An 18,158-nucleotide genomic window follows, 5' to 3' on the forward strand; every position below is an offset into this window, starting at 1 on the left:
TTCCCCTGGTTTCAATCCCTGGTACCAAAAAAAAAAAAAAAAAGAATTTGGGAACAGGAACAGATATAGTGGTACATGCCTAGAGGGAGGCTAGGGTAAGAGGATTAAGACCAGACCCTGTCTCAAAATAAAATCAAAAAGGGCTGGGGATGTAGTTCAATGGTAGAGAGTTTGGTAGCATGTGTAAGGCCCTGGGTTCAATCCCCAGTATAGGAGAAGGAGAAGGGGAAAGCATTTGGGAGCAGGGCAGGCAGCTGGGACTGTCTGTCAGTGGAGGCCAAGGAATGTGCAGTCACAAAGCCAAGATTCTGGAAGCTACTGAAGCATTTCCAACTTTAAACTGCAAAGTCAGAGCTCAGTCAGAGTCTTATTTCACCAGGGGTTTGAAAGGCTGAGAAAAATAAGCACTGGGTTCCAGAACCATCTGGGTTATTTATTCCCCGCATGACCCTAGGCTAATCTCTGGGGCTAGGTTTCCCCAGCTGTAAATTGAAAGATCGACATTTCTCACACTTGAATCAAGCTCCAAGTCACCCAAGGATCTTGTCAAAAGGCAGATTCTGATTCTCAGTAGGTCTGGAGAAGAATCGAGATTCTGTTTTTCTGACCAGCTCCCACCAGTGCCAAGTCTCCAAGTCTAAGGATCACACCTGGAGTAAAAGAACCAGATTGTCTCTGAGGTCCCTTCTGGGTTGACAATCTCTATACACCAAAGCCTGAGAAATATAAGAATGGATTTTGCCCCAGATACCTCAGAGTATTTTGGGGTTCAGAGTGAGGACCAGGTTATTCCCTTGAACCACAGACTCCTTGAAAAAGGAGCTCGATGTCTAGAACTTCCTAAAGTTCCTTTTCTGAGCCACATCCCTCTGAGGGAGTTGGGGGAGGAGGCTTGTCCCTGACAAAGACAAAGGGCAAGCCATAAGAGACATCCCCAAATCATGTTCCTCCTTTGTTTTTTTCTCATTCACTGCTCACTGAGTCACATCTGTGTTCCTGGTACCCTCCTGGAGCTGGGTTATGGCAGAGGAGGAGACTCACGCTGCTTCCATTCTAACTGGGAAGAGAATAGAACAGACCGCAAATAGGTAGATACATAACTGCACGAAGTCATTTAAAACCAGGAAAAGCAATAAAAGAATAACAAAGTGATGGGGTGGGAGACTCTGTCTGCCATCCTCAAGATGAACTCCAAGACCATAAAGTCCCCTCCCATCTGCCCTTGTTTGCTTCTGCAGCCTTACCTCTTCTGACCTTTCACCTTGAACTGTGTTCCAGCCACACAGAACATGGGATATCAGAGCTGCAAGGAGCCAACCAGCCTCTGATCCAGTGGTTCCTTCAGCTCCAAACATACTTTGTTGGTCTGTCACACTCAGCTAACCCCTCCCACTTGTCACCTCCACTAGGAAGCCAACCCTGCTGCTACTGATTCCTCCCTGAGCAGAAGCATCCACCACCCTGTCCAGTAAGTTGGCTTTCACATCTCGCTCCACTAGACAGGACCTCAGTCTTGTTTACTCTGATTTGATGAATCCCCAGGAGCCAGCACAGTGCATAGCACATAGTAGGTGCTTAATAAATGCCTGTTGAATTAATTAACAATTAATTAGTTTGAGAGCTCAACAACATGAGGGAAAGTCATTAACAAGACATGACTCTGGATACAAGGAATGAATTGGAAGGAAAAGAAAATAACCACTCCCCAGTGCTTTCTGGAGCTCACATTCCAAGGACTTTCGGCTCTAACACTCAATCAGAGCCTTCTAAAAAGCTTATTGGAAAGGCCGGGCAGAAACGATCGGCTCCGTCCAACAGCTGGGGAAGGTCATGCCCCAGATAACTTGAGCTGAAGGTACCCAGCCAGGTTGTGGTAGAGAGTGTCTGAAAAAAGTGAGGGGCCAAAGATGTCGGACCCAAACCCCTCCATCCCAAAAGGGAGGGGAACAGGGATAGTACAATGCAGACTCTGAATTAAGTGGTCTACCTCATTTAAAACTCAAAATAGTCATTTGAGGGGCACCCAGAGCTACAGAGGAGATACTATGATTTACCCACAGTCTACCCTCAGCATCTACTCCAACCCTCACTGGGAAGACCTTCTGGCCAGCACCCATTTGCCCCGAGGGACTCCTTCCCTGGGGTCAGCTCATAAACTAACTGGTTCGAACAAAACCTTAGAAACCTAATTACTCTTGCTGGGCATGGTAGCACATGCCTAATCCCAGTACTTCCATAAACTGAAGCAGGAGGATTGCCAAGTTTGAGGCCAGCCTCAGCAATTTAGAGAGGCCTTAAGCAATTTAGCAAGATACTGTCTCAAGATAAAAAATAACAAAGGCTGGGGATGTGTCTCAGGGGTTAAGTGTTCTGGGTTCAATCCCTTGATGAAAAAAAAAAAAGAAAGAAAAAGAAATCTAATTTCTTTATTTCACCGCTGGTTGGAAGGAGGGGTATTTCCAAGACTTATGAGAAGTGTTAGGTGCAGGACAGGCTGAGTAAGCTGTCTGCAGGGCATGCCAAATAAAGTTAGCTGCAGGATGACCTGGCCTCTCAAACCCTCTGTCTGGTTCTTTATCAACTATTTGCTTCAAGCCCAAATGCCCAAGCCCCCGCTCAAGGCTGAACACTCAACCCCCTGCTCAAGGCCGAACACGTAACCCCCCTTGTGCCAACAAGGCAGCTTGCAGACCCAGAGACCTCATTAGATTTGGGCTATAAAAACTCTCTCCTGCCGGGCCCCTCTCTCTCTTGCTATCTCTCTTCTTGCTTTCTCTGTCTCTCTCTTGCACTCTCTCTCTTCTCTCTTCTCTCTTCTCTCTTCTCTCTTCTCTCTTCTCTCTTCTCTCTTCTCTCTTCTCTCTTCTCTCTTCTCTCTTCTCTCTTCTCTCTTCTCTCTTCTCTCTCTCTCTCTCTCTCTCTCTCTCTCTCTCTCTCCTCTTTCTCTCTTTTCTCCTCTATTGCACTGCTGCAATAAAGATCTCTTGGTTGCTCTGAGTGTTGTGGTCACTTTCTTTCAAGAAGGGCCTGGTCTAGGGCACATACTGAGACAGGACCAGTACCCTGGACTTACTGTCTAGAACTTCCCAGGTATACTTTACCAGTTCCCTTGCCAAGACCTTCTGAGTCAGGGGAGGGATAAGAATGAGGTGGATGGGGCTGGGGTTGTGGCTCAAGCAGTAGTGCGCTTACCTGGCATGCGTGCGGCCTGGGTTCGATCCTCAGCACCACATACAAACAAAGATGTTGTGTCCACCAATAACTAAAAAATAAATATTAAAAATTCTTTCTCTCTCTTTAAAAAAAAAAAAAAAAGAATGAGGTGGACCTGGCCATTTGTTAGCTGTGGTCAGGTTGAGAGAAAGGCAGGAGTTGTGATAAACTACTTATGTCCTCTGGGTGTTCTGGTTGAGTGTAGTCCTCATTGTTTTTTGTGCCTTGGTAGGTAACCCACAGGAAGTAGTTGTTTACTGCTTAGTGACTCTTTAAGAAAGGTTTTTATTGCTAGTAGAGCCCTCTGGTCACCCAGCTGAACCCTAACCTAGATGGATGAGGAGTAGACAGAACGAGGCCAGCAAAGACACAGGTAGGCTCTCCACCACCAAGAAGCGAGGAAAGGGATATATGTTGGGTTTCAGGTACATAGGACATCTAAGAGAAGCAAAGGAACATTTTGGCTGAAAGCTTGGAGCTGTATTCAGCTGAGGTGTCATTTTTATAGATGCTTGTATTTTCTCTGGGGCCCTGGAAAAACCACTCAGAGCCTCAGCTTCTCAGCTGAGAAGGTGAATGAGATGTTCTTGGGGATGCCTCCCCTTTTTAAAACTCTCCCTCCAACTAAGTGGGCCCCGGAGGAGGTGGGACTCACTATATCCTGCTATGGTCTTTAGGTCTGTGTTCCTCCAAAATCCATATGTTCCAACCCTAACTCCTCAGGTGATGAGATTAAGAAGTGGGGCTTTGGTTTTTTGTTTTGGTACCAGGAAGCCAGCCTGGGGGTGCTTACCCACTGAGTCACATCCCCAGCCTTTTAAATTTATTTTATTTAGAGACAGGGTCTCACTGAGTTGCTTAGGGCTTCACTAAATTGCCAAGGTTGGCTTTGAACTTGCCATCCTCCTGCCGCAGCCTCCCAAGAGGCTGGCGTTACAGGCGTGTGCCACCGTGTCCAGCAGAAGTAGGGTTTTCAGAAGGTGATTAAGTCACAAGAGTGGAACTCTCATGAAAGGGATTAGTGCCTTTATGAAAGAGACCCAAGAACTTTGGGAAATAAGTTTCTGTTGTTTATATGCCATCTAATTTATGTGTTGGGTTTTTTTGTTTGTTCATTTTTATTTTGTAGTACTGGGGATTGAATCCAGGGGTGCTTTACCACTGAGCTACTTTTCCAATACTTTTTTTTTTAATTTTTAAACTTTATTTATTTATATGTGGTGCTGAGGATCTAACCCAGTGTCTCACACATGCTAAGCAAGCTCTCTACCACTGAGCCACAACCCCAGCCCCCAACCCTTTTTGAGACAGAGTCTCACTAAGTTGCTGGGACCGGCCTCAAATGTACAATCCTCTTGCCTCAGACTCCTAAATTGCTGGGGTTGCAGGCATGCGCCACCATGCCTGGCTGTGTGCTATTTTGTTCTAGTAGCCCAAATGGACTAAGACTACTCCCTTTCAGGTCAACTCAACAAACCTAGTAGTTGGCAGGCTAGGCCCCACTGAGATTTAATTGGGAGATTTACAGAAAAGAGTTAACATAGCAGGACTGAGACTGATATCCCTAAGAAAGGCCTGCTATATTTAGCTCTTTATTTATTTATTTATTTTTAGTTGTAGGTGGACACAATATCTTTATTTTATTTATTTATTTTTATGTGGTGCTGAGGATCGAACCCAGTGCCTCACACATGCTACGCAAGCTCCCTATCACTGAGCTACAACCCCAGCCCTATATTTGGCTCTTGGTTGGCATTTGGACACTTAACTTCTATTTCCAGAGGATTTCCATCATCCCATCATTAATAAGAGTGGCTCACTGTGACAAAACTGTATCAAACAATTCAGCTTATGTTGAATATCTACTTTCGTTCTGGGAGACTAAAATTTGGTATGTGCTCAGGTTAAGAATGCCTATGTACTATTCCTCAATAACAATCCTGAGACTCTGATGAGCGTCCCTATCCCTGGTGGACAGCATTTTAGACAGGCTGTCATGTTCCCTTGCTAGAGGAATTAAGCAATCCTGTTTGACTCAGCTGAGAGAGGACTTTCAGAAGTTTGTACCTGGCAACCTCTGGACTTGGTCCCACACATACTTTCCTTTTGCTGATTTTGTAATCCTTTGCTATAATAAATCATAGTATCAGAAGGCTTTTATGCTGAATTCTGTGAGTCCTTGGAGGAAATCATTAACTCTGGAGGTGGCCTTGGGGACTTTCAACAGGGGATAAGGCTAGATTTCACAGAGGCAACCGTAGTGTTATACCAATCCCTTATGAGTATATAGCTCAAACCAGCACTGTCCAACAAAAATACAAATCAAATCTGATATAAAATATTATCGAGATAGCTTGACCTTCCTTTTTTCATACTAAGTCTTTAAAACACAGTGTGTATTTTACAATCACAGTACACATCAATTTGGACAAGCCATAGTTTGAAGAGCTCGGTAGCCACACATGGAACTGCCATGTTGGACGGTACTGGGTGTAGAGATTTGTGGCAAGGCCTCTGAAGACAGCATATCTGGGTCTGAATCCTAGTTCTGCCACTTACCAACTGCATGATCTTAAGTTACTTAACCTCTCTATTAGTTTCTTCATCTGTGAAATAAGGATAATGATGTTAACTATCTTATGAGGTTGTAGGGGTTTTCCAAAAAGTTCATAAATCAAAGGCAGCACCTGGCATATCTAGGCTGTTGGGTGGAGGCTAGCTGCTACTCTTATTATCTTAAATCTTGGCCCTTAGAAATCAACTTGTCCAACTCCTTGCTCCATGATGAGAAGACAGGCCCAAAGTTTGGAAAACATTTGTTTTAGAAACAAAGTCTCCAGTCTCCCACTCTTCAATTGATTGACCCACCCCCCCCCACACCCCCCCCCCACCCCCGTCTTCCAGCAGACTTTGAGATTGGATCTGCCAATCATATAGGAAACCAGAAGCTCCAGGGCCCCACCTGGATTCTGCAATCCCTCCTTGATTGCAAAACAGGGCCACTGTTTGAAATTGGCAGCAAAGCAATGGGGGCTGGGCCTGCCTCCATCTGGACTTACGGATTGGGCTGGCTGACCATATCACTTGAGTCTAGAACCTAAGTACTTACTCAGCAATAGCAGGGCTGCTTTTCTTTGTCTTGGTTTTTCCAGTCCTTTTTGTTTATTAACTAATGTTCTATCTTCCTTGGAGGTACAATTCATCAGCACTTTCAACAAACAAACCTGTTTAGTCATCTTTGTTGCTGTTTACCCACTAAGCACATAGTTGGTGAGCTCTTTATGTATATCTCAAGGAAAGAAGGCCAAGAAGTAGTGAGCACCCAATTATCCAGGATGCAGAAGAGCACATTCTTAGACTGAAAGCAAAACTAGTTTCTGGTTTTTCCATAGCATGTGTTTTTACCCTTGCTTCCCAAAGCCCAATGTAAATCATCTACTCTCCAGTGACTCAGAGCAACTCACATGGTAAATCCTACTAGCAGCTGAAATCTGTCTTGTGGGCTCCAAATTGTTAGCCCATGTTGGCCTGAAGCTCTGCCTATTCTATATATCAAATAGCGCTTTGATTGACATTAATTTATTTAATAAATATATATCAAGCGGCTAACAGATATCAAATCCTGTTCAAAATACTAGAAATAAAGTCTTTGTGGATCTTATCATTTAGTGGAGAAAACAGGTAACAAGAAACGATGATAAAGAATGACAAAGGAGGGACTGAAGTTGTGGCTCAGTGGTAGAGCACTTGCCTAGCATGCGTGAAGCCCTGGGTTAGATTTTTAGCACTGCATATTAAATAAATGAAGAAAATAAAGATCCATCAACATCTAAAAATTATTTAAAAAAAAAGAATGGCAAAGGGTTGATATATAGAAAGTGCCAAATACTCCAAGAACTAGAGTAGAGCCAGGGGACCTGAATAAAACTCTTCCCTTAAGAAGTGTTACTAGAGGGCTGGGGTTGTGGCTCAGTGGTAGAGCACTTGCCTAGCATGTGTGAAACACTGGGTTCGATTCTCAGCACCACATAAAAATAAATAAATAAAATAAAGGTATTGTGTTCATCTACAATTAAAAAACATATTTAAAAAAAAGAAGTGACATTGACAGAGACCTCAATAGTGGGTAGAAGAAAACCAGTTAAAGAGAAAGTAGTTTGGATGTTTCCAGCAGAGGGAATGGCAGAGATAAAACCTGGAGGTGAGACTGAAGGGCATATACAGCTGCAGTGTGTTGGAAAAACATGAAGAAGTGGATAGATGTTGAGGGCATTATTGGAAGCACTAAGGAATTGGAACTTTAACCCTAGGGCAATTGAGAACTGCCTGGTGGAGCATAACATCTTTCAAAACATGAGACCCTGGGAACCAATCAACCAAATGCACTGATGGAAAGACTGGTAGGTGCTGTTTTCATCTTCATCTTCATGCTCTTTGGTCAGTAATCAGACCTCCTCTGAAAGTAGAATGCAGCAGGGTCTCCTCAATGCCAGGGCATGCACCCCACCCAAGCCTCCCACCTCACTGCCATGTTCTCAGGGCTCCTAGGTTTTGTGTGGCATAGGCTTTTCTTAGACCCTGAACTGAAAAACCAGGGAGGCCACTGCTGAGAGATTGTCAAAGACCCTTGTTTCACAGGTGGGCCAAATGAGACCTCGAAAAGGAAAATAACTTCTCTGTGACTCTATAGCAACCTAGAGCAGCCCCTTGGGCCTCTGGATCCTTCTTGTCCCCCACCCAAAGAAACTGAACACCAGCCCCAGGACTCAGGCCAGACAAGTGAGGAACATAGGGTGCAAAACTTACAGTGACGTTCCCTCTTAGGTCCTGCCCTGCACACTTGCATGACCCTAGGTGTCTCACTTGCCTCTCCATAGCTGGATCTGCTGGCCGTACCATTGAGGGCAAGGACTGTAGCTTCTAGAAACCTCTTCAACATTTCTCATGGTGTTAGGTGCTAGGTATATACTCAGCTGGGTCACTGGATGCCTACTGGTGCTAATGAACATGGATTTCTGATAAACTGATATATACCCAGATGTTTGTATCTTTGGGTAACTATGAACCTCAAAAAAATCACAGAACAACATTGAGAAGATCCGAGACTGGAGTCTAGAGACCTGGATTCTGGTTTCTTTTCTGCCACCATTTTGCTGTGGGAACTTGGGTAAGTTGTTCTCCAACTCTAGGTTTCAGTGAAATGAAGTATTTGGATAAATAATATTGATTGAGCACATATACTGTCAGTCACTGTTCATATACTTCTGTGCTTTAAATTGTCTAAAGACTCCCTGGCTTGGTGCAGTGGTACATCCCTATAATTCTAATGACTTGGGAAGCTGAGGCAGGAGGATTGCAAGTTCCGGGCCAGCCTCAGCTATTTAGTGAGCTCCTGTCTCAAAAAATAAAAAGGGTTGGGGATGTAGCTCAATGGTAGGGCACCCCTGTGCCACAAAAAAAAAAAAAAAAAAAAAGATTTCTTGGCCTCTAAGATTCCTTCCATTTCAATATGCAAACATGTTGTGGTATGAGGAAGAAAGATTTCCTGAAGAATGAGAAACAGACCTTTCAAGAACCTCTGGTTCTTGAATCATAGTTAAGGTATTTTTTGGTCAGAAGAGATTTCTAGAGGGTTCCTAATCCTGAGACTAATACCATGAGGACTAAGGGCAGGATGGCTGCCTCAGAATCACCCTAGGAACATGTTGGAAGGCAGATTCTCAGCTTTTCCTCCTAGAGATTCTAATGCAGTCATTCTGAAGTTGGACTCAGGAATCTGTACTAATGGCTTCCCTGGTACTCAGAAAAATTTGTGAATTGCCAATTTCAGCCCATTCCCCATCTGTAGGTAAGATTATGCCTGCACAGTAGAGACCTACAGCTGCCTGGCCTGATGGGGAGTATCTCCTAACAGAGAAACACATTTAATGATTGATTAGCTCAGCAAATGTTAAACATCTACTGAGTTCAGGTCCTGGCCAGGTGGGGATCATGGGCCCTACCCTCAAGTGATTTCTGGGCTAAATCTATCACTTAAAACTCATCACTCACCAGAGCCAGAAGGGCCTGAGAGATCATTAACCAATCCCATCATTACACAATTGGGGAAACTGAGGCTCAGAGAGGAAAAGCAATGTGCCCAAGACTGTACAGTTATGTATGTAATATTCTTATGTGTCAATTAAAAGAAAGAAAGAAAGAAAAAAGACTACACAGGGAGCAAAAGTGTTTTCTGCTGCCAAACCAGCAGAGGCATTCCGTGCCTTACCCAGGAGGGAAATGCACTGAAAATCCCAGTTCACCTACAATGTTTCTTAAGTACTATCCTACATATGGTAACTGTTCCAGAAGGTCTACCTTCAGATCTTGCTGAATTTTAAAATCATCAACATCAGGGCAGGACCATCACAGGGTAATTTTTAAAGCCTGGGGAGTAAGAATTACTTCCCAGAACTGTTCTTGGGTGTTTTGGGGCCCCCTGGCCCTGGCTGATCTGGAGAACATTGTGCTTGTTTCCTCCCGCACTTTGGAGCCCTAAGAGGAGAGGACCGCCTCCGGCATTCACCGAGGACCTCACTCCCATCTCTCTGCCCAGACTTGCTTATGTCACTGTCGCCCAGGGCCTGGGGAGGGGGAGAGAGAAGGGCGGGCGCGACTTTCCCCTGAAATCCTAGCTGCTCTGCGATTGGCTACGAGGATACCGACCTGGCCGCGGATTGGCCACCGCTGAGAGCTAGAAAGGTGACTTGGAGCTTCGGACACCTCAGACCGACGGTGATCCGGCAGCTGACAGCGTCTGAGGCACGCCTGAGACGCTCCCCCAGCCCGCCATGGCCTGGTTGCTCCGGGCATCCTGCCTTCTCTCCCTGCTCCTGGCGGGCTTCGTCCCGCCGAGCCGGGGACAAGAGAAGTCGAAGGTGAGTGAGCTTCCAGGGCGGGAGACAGGGAAGTGAACGTAGCTGCCAGGTGTCCATCTCACAGTAGCGAGGCACCTCTCTTCCCAGGTTTCCCTGCAGAAAGGCGACACCCAGGTTCGAGGGACATGGTTAACTTTGTTTGCCTCCCCCTCCACCCCAAGGACCTCCACCGGTGACCATAGATCTATTCGAAGTTCCATCTAATCCAGACCTGGGTCCTCCAGGTTGGCAGAATGAATGGGGAGAAAGGCATCCCTCACTGCTACCTCTGGGGAAGGGGGTCGTCTTGCTACATCTATGTCAGTAGGTGCTAACTGCTGTCCTCCAGTAGGGTGAGGTGGTGAGGTGGCACTACCCAGAAAGAGGCCCAGTGACAGCCTCTGGGTTGGCTTTGCATGTACCCAGGGAGATGGTAGTAAGGAGAAAGGGAGGACAAATGCAGCAGGATGGCCCTGGTCTTCAGGAACTGCCTGGGGGCTCTTCTACCCCAGATATATAACCACAGGTAGAACCACCCACATGGATTCCAGGGCATTGGCAGAAGAAGCAGAGATTTGTGACTGAAAGAATGTTGAATGGGCAATGCAGAACACTCAGTATCCTAAGTCTCCACCCCTTTCTGGGCCTCAGTTTCTCCATCTTCAGGGCAGGGGTGGGGTAGAGGAAGGACACAACGAAACAGATGACTTCAGAAGCAGTCAAATCAATAAACTGTCCTCTGGGGAGTTTCCTGTGGGACAGCCTCACTACCAATGATCCACTGTCCACATTGCCTGAGCAAACCTGGTAGTTGGAGAGAGCTGGGGATCATCAACTCCGAAGGAGAGGCCCAATTCCCTGAGCCTCAGTCTATCGCCAGCAGGGTGTGTGACTTTAGAGTAGGAGTGGGGATGCTGAAGAAGATTGGGGATGAACCAGCATGCTTATCTCCTTGGTGAAAATGTGCCTGGGTGGATCCTGTAGACTCCTCCTCTTCCCCAGGGCAGAGAGGCAGAAACCAGAAGTAGGAATAGACCCAAAGAGAAGGATTTCTATCTCTACCCTCCCAGTATATACCCCACCCCACCCCACCAATGTGCTTATGTACTTATTTTAAAAAATTTTTTTAGTTGTAGATGGACACAATACCTTTATTTTATTTGTTTTATTTATTTATTATTATTTTTTTTTAATGTGGTGCCAGGGATCAAATCCAGTACCTCACACATGCTAGCAAACACTCTACCCCAGCCCATAGCTTTGAACTTTTATTTCTAAAATCCTTTGGGTCTTTATTCTAAGATCTTATAAGTTCATGCTGTGTCCAATATTCCATCTACTTCTCAGGAAGTCCAGTCCAAGAGCAATTTCCTCTGTCTATTTCTAACCCTTTTGCTCTTCCATGAGTCTGCTCTTCCTTGGAGTCAGGTCTAAGTCTGGAGGGCCGTGAAGCTCTCCTTTCTATCCAGGCTTGTTTATAACTACCAGCTCTGAAGGCATTTTCTAGGGCAGGCATGGGACTGAGTTTTGAACTAGGCTGTGGAGTAGGGGTGGGGGTGGACCATGGGCAGGTCAGCACCATGGAGTCTGTCCCAGCCCCAAGGAAAAAGGAAGATTCATCCTTGCCCTAAGAAGACTGGCAGTGAAGGAATGGATGCCATGAATGATTCAACATGGCCATGTGTTTTCTGCAGAACTCTGGGTAGGCAAGAATGGCTTCAGAGAAAACAGGATGGGTATGGTCTAGAAGTCTTAGGGTGAAATCTGATCATATCAGACCCAACCAGCCAGGACTTGCTGGCTAATGACAGCCTGGGTATGCTCATCTATCCTCCTAGGCCTTAGAGTTGAGATGCCACAGCTCTGGCTTCTAGGACCTAACCATTTACTTTGTCCCTACCATCGGGACAAAGGGATGGAGAGTGGGGCATGTGCAGAATGGGGTGGACCGCAGGTGATTCAGCTCCAGAGAGATGTTTTCCTCTTCCAACTCTAAGGGAGGGGCTAGGAACAAAGGGAACCCTCCTTTCTTCCTTGCCTCCTCAGTGTAGCTTAAGGCTGCCCAGGCTCCTTGTCCTTGCTGTACAAAAGGAAATGTTGCAGACGCTGGAAAGAATGACAGCTGCTGACGTGCATGGGATCCTAGTAACCACTGGTTTCTAAGTGACTAAATGAGGCAGAGAGAATCATGGAACCACAGGTTGACGTCAGGGCTGAAGGGCTCTTAAGACAGCAGTGAATCTGACTCCCTCTTACAAAGGCGGTACCGAGACCCAGGTCTCCTGCCTCCCAGCACAGTCCTCCTTCAACAGCATCTCGTTGATGGGAGAAGAGAAAGACACAGACCTGCAGCCCTAGCCAGCCAGGGCCCTCACTGTTGTCCTTGGCCCTGCCACCAACTCTTGGGTCACCAGAACGCTCCTCTCCTGGATTGAGGCACTTTCGTGGCCTCTCCTCTCTGCCGTCTGGGACTACCCCCCTACCATGAGCCACCCTGACCTGTCAGTCCGAATCCATAGCACTAGCCTCACTAACTGCAGCAGTAAGTGTGGAGGCTGCCACTCATCTTTCCTCCTGGTGACAGACACCCTGCCCAGTGCACTCCCCTCACATTGGCTGGTGAACATTGGCTTCTCTCCTCTCAATAATGGAGGAACCTCAGGGCCTTTTACCCCAGATGCAGACAGAATAATCTCAATCCCTTGACCTGTGCCTTTCTTTCCAAGAGATTTTAAGCCTGTCTCAATCTGCCAGTGGATTCTCACAGCTGTTTTGAGAGGCAGTTTGGATTATCTTCAGACCAAGGACCCCAGAGTAAAATTGACTTTCCCAGGGCCAACAGCCAGCCGGACTGGTACCTGATGAGATGGGTGCCAGTTGCCTCACCCTCACCAGGAAACTGCCCAGAAGATGATGCTCCCTTTTGTTTGTAAGCTCTGATTGTTTAGTCAACCTCTTGGCTTTTTTCCTGTCCACATCCCAGAGATCATGTTTAGCTGAGGGTGGAGTGGAGGAGGTGGGAGGCTGCCAGACCTTTGTGGCCAGCTGGGCTGTTGGTTTGTTTGCGTTTTAAGGTGGAAGTGACCCCAGTTGTGACCTAGGAGGCTGCAGGGCAGGAGGAATAATGAGTTTGGGTCTTGGTCCTGCTCAGTCAGCAGAAGTCACGTGGTATGGACTATTAGACTCATGTGAAGCAGAGAATTTTCACCAGAGCCAAGAAAAGAGCTTGCAGCTGCCAGGGAATGATCTGGCAGAGGCAGTCCAGCCTCTCCCGTCTCAGCCTGCAGCCACTTCATGACAGACAGGTCATCTATACCCTGCTGGGGCCACGCCCTGCTGGGTGGATCACTTCCTTCACCCAGTTAGGTCCAGGGACCTTGCCCCAGCAGTGCATTTTCCAGAATTGAAGGGAAAGAAAGGAGTGAATTTACGCCTCTATTGCTCACCACCTGTCACTGTCCTAGCCAGGTCTCTCAGGCCAGTTTTCGCTCCATTTGTTTACCATTTTTTCATTCTCATTAGATGACAGGGCCCATAAAGATCACCTAATACAATGGCTTCAAGCTTTTCCCTTTGCTTCACAACCCACCTGCTGAGTCATGTTGTCATTGCAGTGACCAACTTTTAAGAATAGACCCAAGAGTTTTGTCTTCCAGGTCTGGGACAAGGGATGGGGTAGAGAGGGGTCCTGGGCAACATTTTGCTGGCAAGGTGTAATCCCATCCCCTCCTCTCCCACTGATGGTGACGCTATCAAGTCATCTGGATTGAGACTGGCTGATCCAGTTCAAGGTGAGGCCAGGGGAAGAGGAAGGGCCAATCCAAGATCATACTGTGGCAGAGCAGGAGGCAGAACTGAGGTATCCTAAATCACAATGCCACCGTGCTCCATCCCTCCTTGTCCTGGGGGCTGCCTGCGGAGCAGCAGTTAGGCAGAGGGAAGGTATGTTCGTCATCGTCACAACGGCTCACCTGAGAACATGTAGTATATGCTAGGCATGGTTTTACCTTTATAGCCACATCTAACCCTTACCAGAGGCCTTTCTTTATTCCTGGCTCCTGGTCTTCCTTCCCTATTTCATAACATCTTCCCAAGTCTGGAGGCAGACTTAGCGCCTCTGAATCACCACTCACACTGATGCTTCCTCCTTTCTGCTCAGTTTTTCCTTCCTGATGGCCTAATGCAGGCCTCACCATCACTTTCCGGGACTATTGCAGCAGCCACTCATCCATCAGTCCATCCAGTAAGATTTACCAGCTCCCAGCACCAGGGCAGTCGCCCTTGAGCCTTGCAAATGTTGTGACATATGATGTGGAAAATTATCCCTAAGTGATTTCTAGGGTTCCATAGCCCTCTCTTATTAAATGCTTAAATGTTAATAGGAAATATTTATTAAGCACTTGAGCGTCTCATCATCATTATCTTACACAGGGAATTAGGAGGCTCGGTTCTAGTCCAGTTCATTTTTGGTGTGGTCTTGGGCAAGTCGTGCTCCCTGTTGGGATCTTTCATTAACTTCAAATGAAAAATGTCCAAGTTTCCTTCCAGCTCTAACTGTTCCCTGCTGCTGGTCTTTTTCTCTTCCAGACAGACTGCCATGGTGGCATGAGTGGCACCATCTATGAGTATGGTGCCCTCACCATCGATGGAGAGGAGTACATTCCCTTTAAGCAATACTCTGGCAAATACATCCTCTTTGTCAACGTGGCCAGCTACTGAGGTTTGACAGACCAGTACCTTGGTAAGACACTGCCCTTCCTCCACTGCTCTGTTTGGAGCTGTTTCTGTCACTTGGACACATCTCAATCATAGGAGCTTCTCTGGTGCAAGGGGAGAAAGGGTGATAGTGGCCATGAGATTCCAAACTCCAGGTCCCGATTATACAATGTTCCACAGTTTTGTGAGGATTCTTTTATAAGCCTAAGGTCTGATCATCTTTGGGCATATTCCAGGAGATTCCTGGCTGTCCTTCTTCATCCCTGGGCACCTCAGTGGCCTGGAAGCAGAGGGATGGAGAAGGTGGTTTGGGGCTGAAGGTTCCCTTTACCAGCAACTGACTGAGAATGGCTTATCTTCCCTCCTTGGCACCTCGGCACCTCTCTTGGCCACACTTTGGAAAACAGGCCATTGGCATGAGGCCCCACGGTGTGTGCAGGTGGATGGGAGGATGAGAGGGTGGGTATCATTGGGACAGTTCATTCTAGAATAAACTTTAAAGATGACCTAGTTCAGCCTTCACCTCTCCTTAACGTACAGGCAAATGTATTAAGGCTCAGCCTGAAGAAACAAGTTAACCAGGATCACAAAACTACTAGTGACAGAACTGGGTATTTGACCCAGGCTTCATATTCCCTAATATCCTTATTTCTTTCTCAATTGGAGCAGAGTAGGAGCCCAATGGAGTAAGCAAGCCAAAGGCCTCTTTTAGCACCCAAGGGAAGGGGTTGAGCACCCTGGAGGGGCTGGGGCCAGCTGGCAGAGCCTAGGGGGAGGCAAGGGTAGTCTGACCCTGAAATCAGTTCCTGGAGGTGGAGTGACAGCAGGCCCAGTGGCAGTGAGCACTCTGTCCTGAATGCTCTGTCCAGCCCTTGGAACAGAGCAGAGTGTGTTTGCACCAGAGGTAGGCTGGGTGTGGGCAATGCATGCAAGGCCAGGGGTTCTGAGGAAACTGGGGAGTCGGCCAGAGCCTCCCTTGGGCTCCTGAATTCCCAGAGGATGGAGTGTTGTGAGGGCCCCACTCCACCCCAAGGAAGCCTTGTGTCTAGGGATGAATGGTTCTTGCTCCAGGAAACTCAATCCTATGAGCTCTGAAGAGCCCTCAGTTGGTGGTGGCCTTGGCAGTGGACCAGAGACTGCTGATTTGAGGAAGGTTATTTCTGTCTTTTCCCCCAAACCTCCCATCCAGGTTAGTTAGGGTGACAGGGCCTGAATTCCAGCAATACCACAAACTCACCGGATGCTCTTGGGCAAGTCCTTCCCCTGTCAGGCCTGTGATTTCAGCTGTATATTGGTGAGCCGCAGGAGGGGGACAGATCAGGCAGGGCTCCTCACCAGGCTACCCTGCCTCTGCTCTCTCCTCGACCCAGAACTGAATGCACTACAGGAAGAGCTTGGACCATTTGGTCTGGTCATTCTGGGCTTCCCCTGCAACCAATTCGGAAAACAGGAGCCAGGAGAGAATTCAGAGATCCTACCCAGCCTCAAGTGAGTGTCCACTGAGTCTTGTGTTGATCCTCCACAGTGGCATTTAGGAGCCATTCAGAACCACTCTCCCCTTCTACAAACCCCATTTAGTGGAATGAGGGGAAAGTGAGACAGGAAAGAGAAAGGGATGATGGGGCAGAGCTTATCAAGAGGTGGAGGGAGAACTGAGGTGGGGGGTTACTGAGAAGGGACCAAGCTGGACAAAGAAGACCCAAGTCACACACTATGCTTGTGCCCATCCAATAGTCATTGGCTCCCACTGCCCACCCTGGATAAAACCAGACTCCCGACACTCCCTCTGCTGTTCTGCCCCTTTCCTCATTTCTGAGCCCTGTGCCCATCTAAGAACATTCCCTGCAGGTATGTCCGACCAGGTGGTGGCTTCGTCCCTAATTTCCAGCTCTTTGAGAAGGGGGATGTGAATGGGGACAAAGAGCAGAAGTTTTACACTTTCCTGAAGGTGAGTGAGCAGCCACTGGGGAGGAGGCTCTCTTCCCTCTGACTGCACAGGGCAGAGCTGCTCCTGACCTAGCCCTCAAGAGACAAAGCCTAGGTTGCCCTCCCTCGATCCTAGGCTCTTAGGGAATTTCTTGGTATCTGACTATTATTCCAAGTAGAGGGCTTTGCAGTCCCTAGGATCTTATCAGCCCATTTTACAGATAAGGCCCAGGCCGGGCACTGGAAGGGACAGGTTAAGGGCCTCACAATCTTCTAATCACTTCCAGTGGGGACTGGAAGTCTGGTACCCAAACTGGTGCTTTCTTCTCAGCACCAGGCTGTTCCACCCCTAGGAAGGCGGGGAGGGAAGGAAGAGGGAAAGGGAGGGAGGGAGGGACCCCAGCCAGGTTGATGCCACTTTTACTCCTGCTCCAGAACTCCTGTCCTCCCACCTCGGAGCTCCTGGGCTCACCTGGACGCCTCTTCTGGGAACCCATGAAAATCCATGACATCCGCTGGAACTTTGAGAAGTTCCTGGTGGGGCCAGATGGCATACCCATCATGCGCTGGTACCACCGGACCACAGTCAACAATGTCAAGATGGACATCCTGGCCTACATGAGGCATCAGGCAACCCTGAGGGCCAGGGGGTAGTAACTGATACCTGCTCCACCCCATGTCCACCATGCAGGGGCTGGGGAGGGACTCCATTCAGGAAGGATTCCATGTTTCCAAGTATATTATACACCCATCACAGACCCCTTTCTTATGACAAAAGGACCCAGCTTGACACAAACATGAGTCTGTACCACTGTGTGTGTGGGTGTTCGCACACCTGTGAATCTACCTGTGTGTCCTGCAGAATGCTGGACAGTAATACCCTTTCCTCTCCAATTCTCTATTCCAATGAGAACAATTTGCTTTCAGCCTAAAGGAAAAACCAGTGCTAGGTCTGACTGCACTACTCTAACCTGATCTTGGGGCCAGCATCTCCTACTGCCTCCAAGTACCACCAGTGAAGTCCCCGGAAATTTCTGGGTCTCCCACACTGCCTAACCATCCTTCTCCTTCCTGAAGGGCCCTCCCAAGCACCTGTCCCCACCCCACAATGCTCCCTGAGATCAGCCAAGGCAGAAGTGAGTGTGAGGGCCACTTACCCCATGTCAGGGATGGCGTCTCTATGAGGGAGGGGCCCGAAGCCCTTGTGGGCGGGCCTCTTCTGAGCCTGCCCAAGGTCCAGCCTTTAGTGCATTCAGGCTGACACCCATGGCAGGGATGCCTCCCCTGCTCCTTGGGAGGATGTGTTCTCTCCCCTCACCCTGTCTACTGGCATTGCTCACATCCTACCTGCCCAGTAAAGGCCTTTCTGCAGCAGTTCAGTCTACTGTGGTTCTTCCTCAATAGTGG

The 18,158-nt window shown here is 47.8% G+C and overlaps 1 protein-coding gene across 1 annotated transcript; it reads left to right on the forward strand.

The window, feature by feature from the left end:
• Positions 1-9,910: 9,910 nt before the first annotated feature.
• Gpx3 (glutathione peroxidase 3) lies at positions 9,911-18,125 on the forward strand. Its single transcript, XM_026400163.2, has 5 exons — positions 9,911-10,130; positions 14,697-14,850; positions 16,196-16,313; positions 16,674-16,773; positions 17,187-18,125. The coding sequence occupies exons 1-5, from the start codon at positions 10,044-10,046 to the stop codon at positions 17,403-17,405; spliced, it is 678 nt and encodes a 225-aa protein (XP_026255948.2). The 5' UTR covers positions 9,911-10,043; the 3' UTR covers positions 17,406-18,125.
• Positions 18,126-18,158: the final 33 nt, after the last annotated feature.

Source organism: Urocitellus parryii, chromosome 1 (assembly GCF_045843805.1).
Source record: "Urocitellus parryii isolate mUroPar1 chromosome 1, mUroPar1.hap1, whole genome shotgun sequence".
Classification (NCBI taxonomy): domain Eukaryota; kingdom Metazoa; phylum Chordata; class Mammalia; order Rodentia; family Sciuridae; genus Urocitellus; species Urocitellus parryii.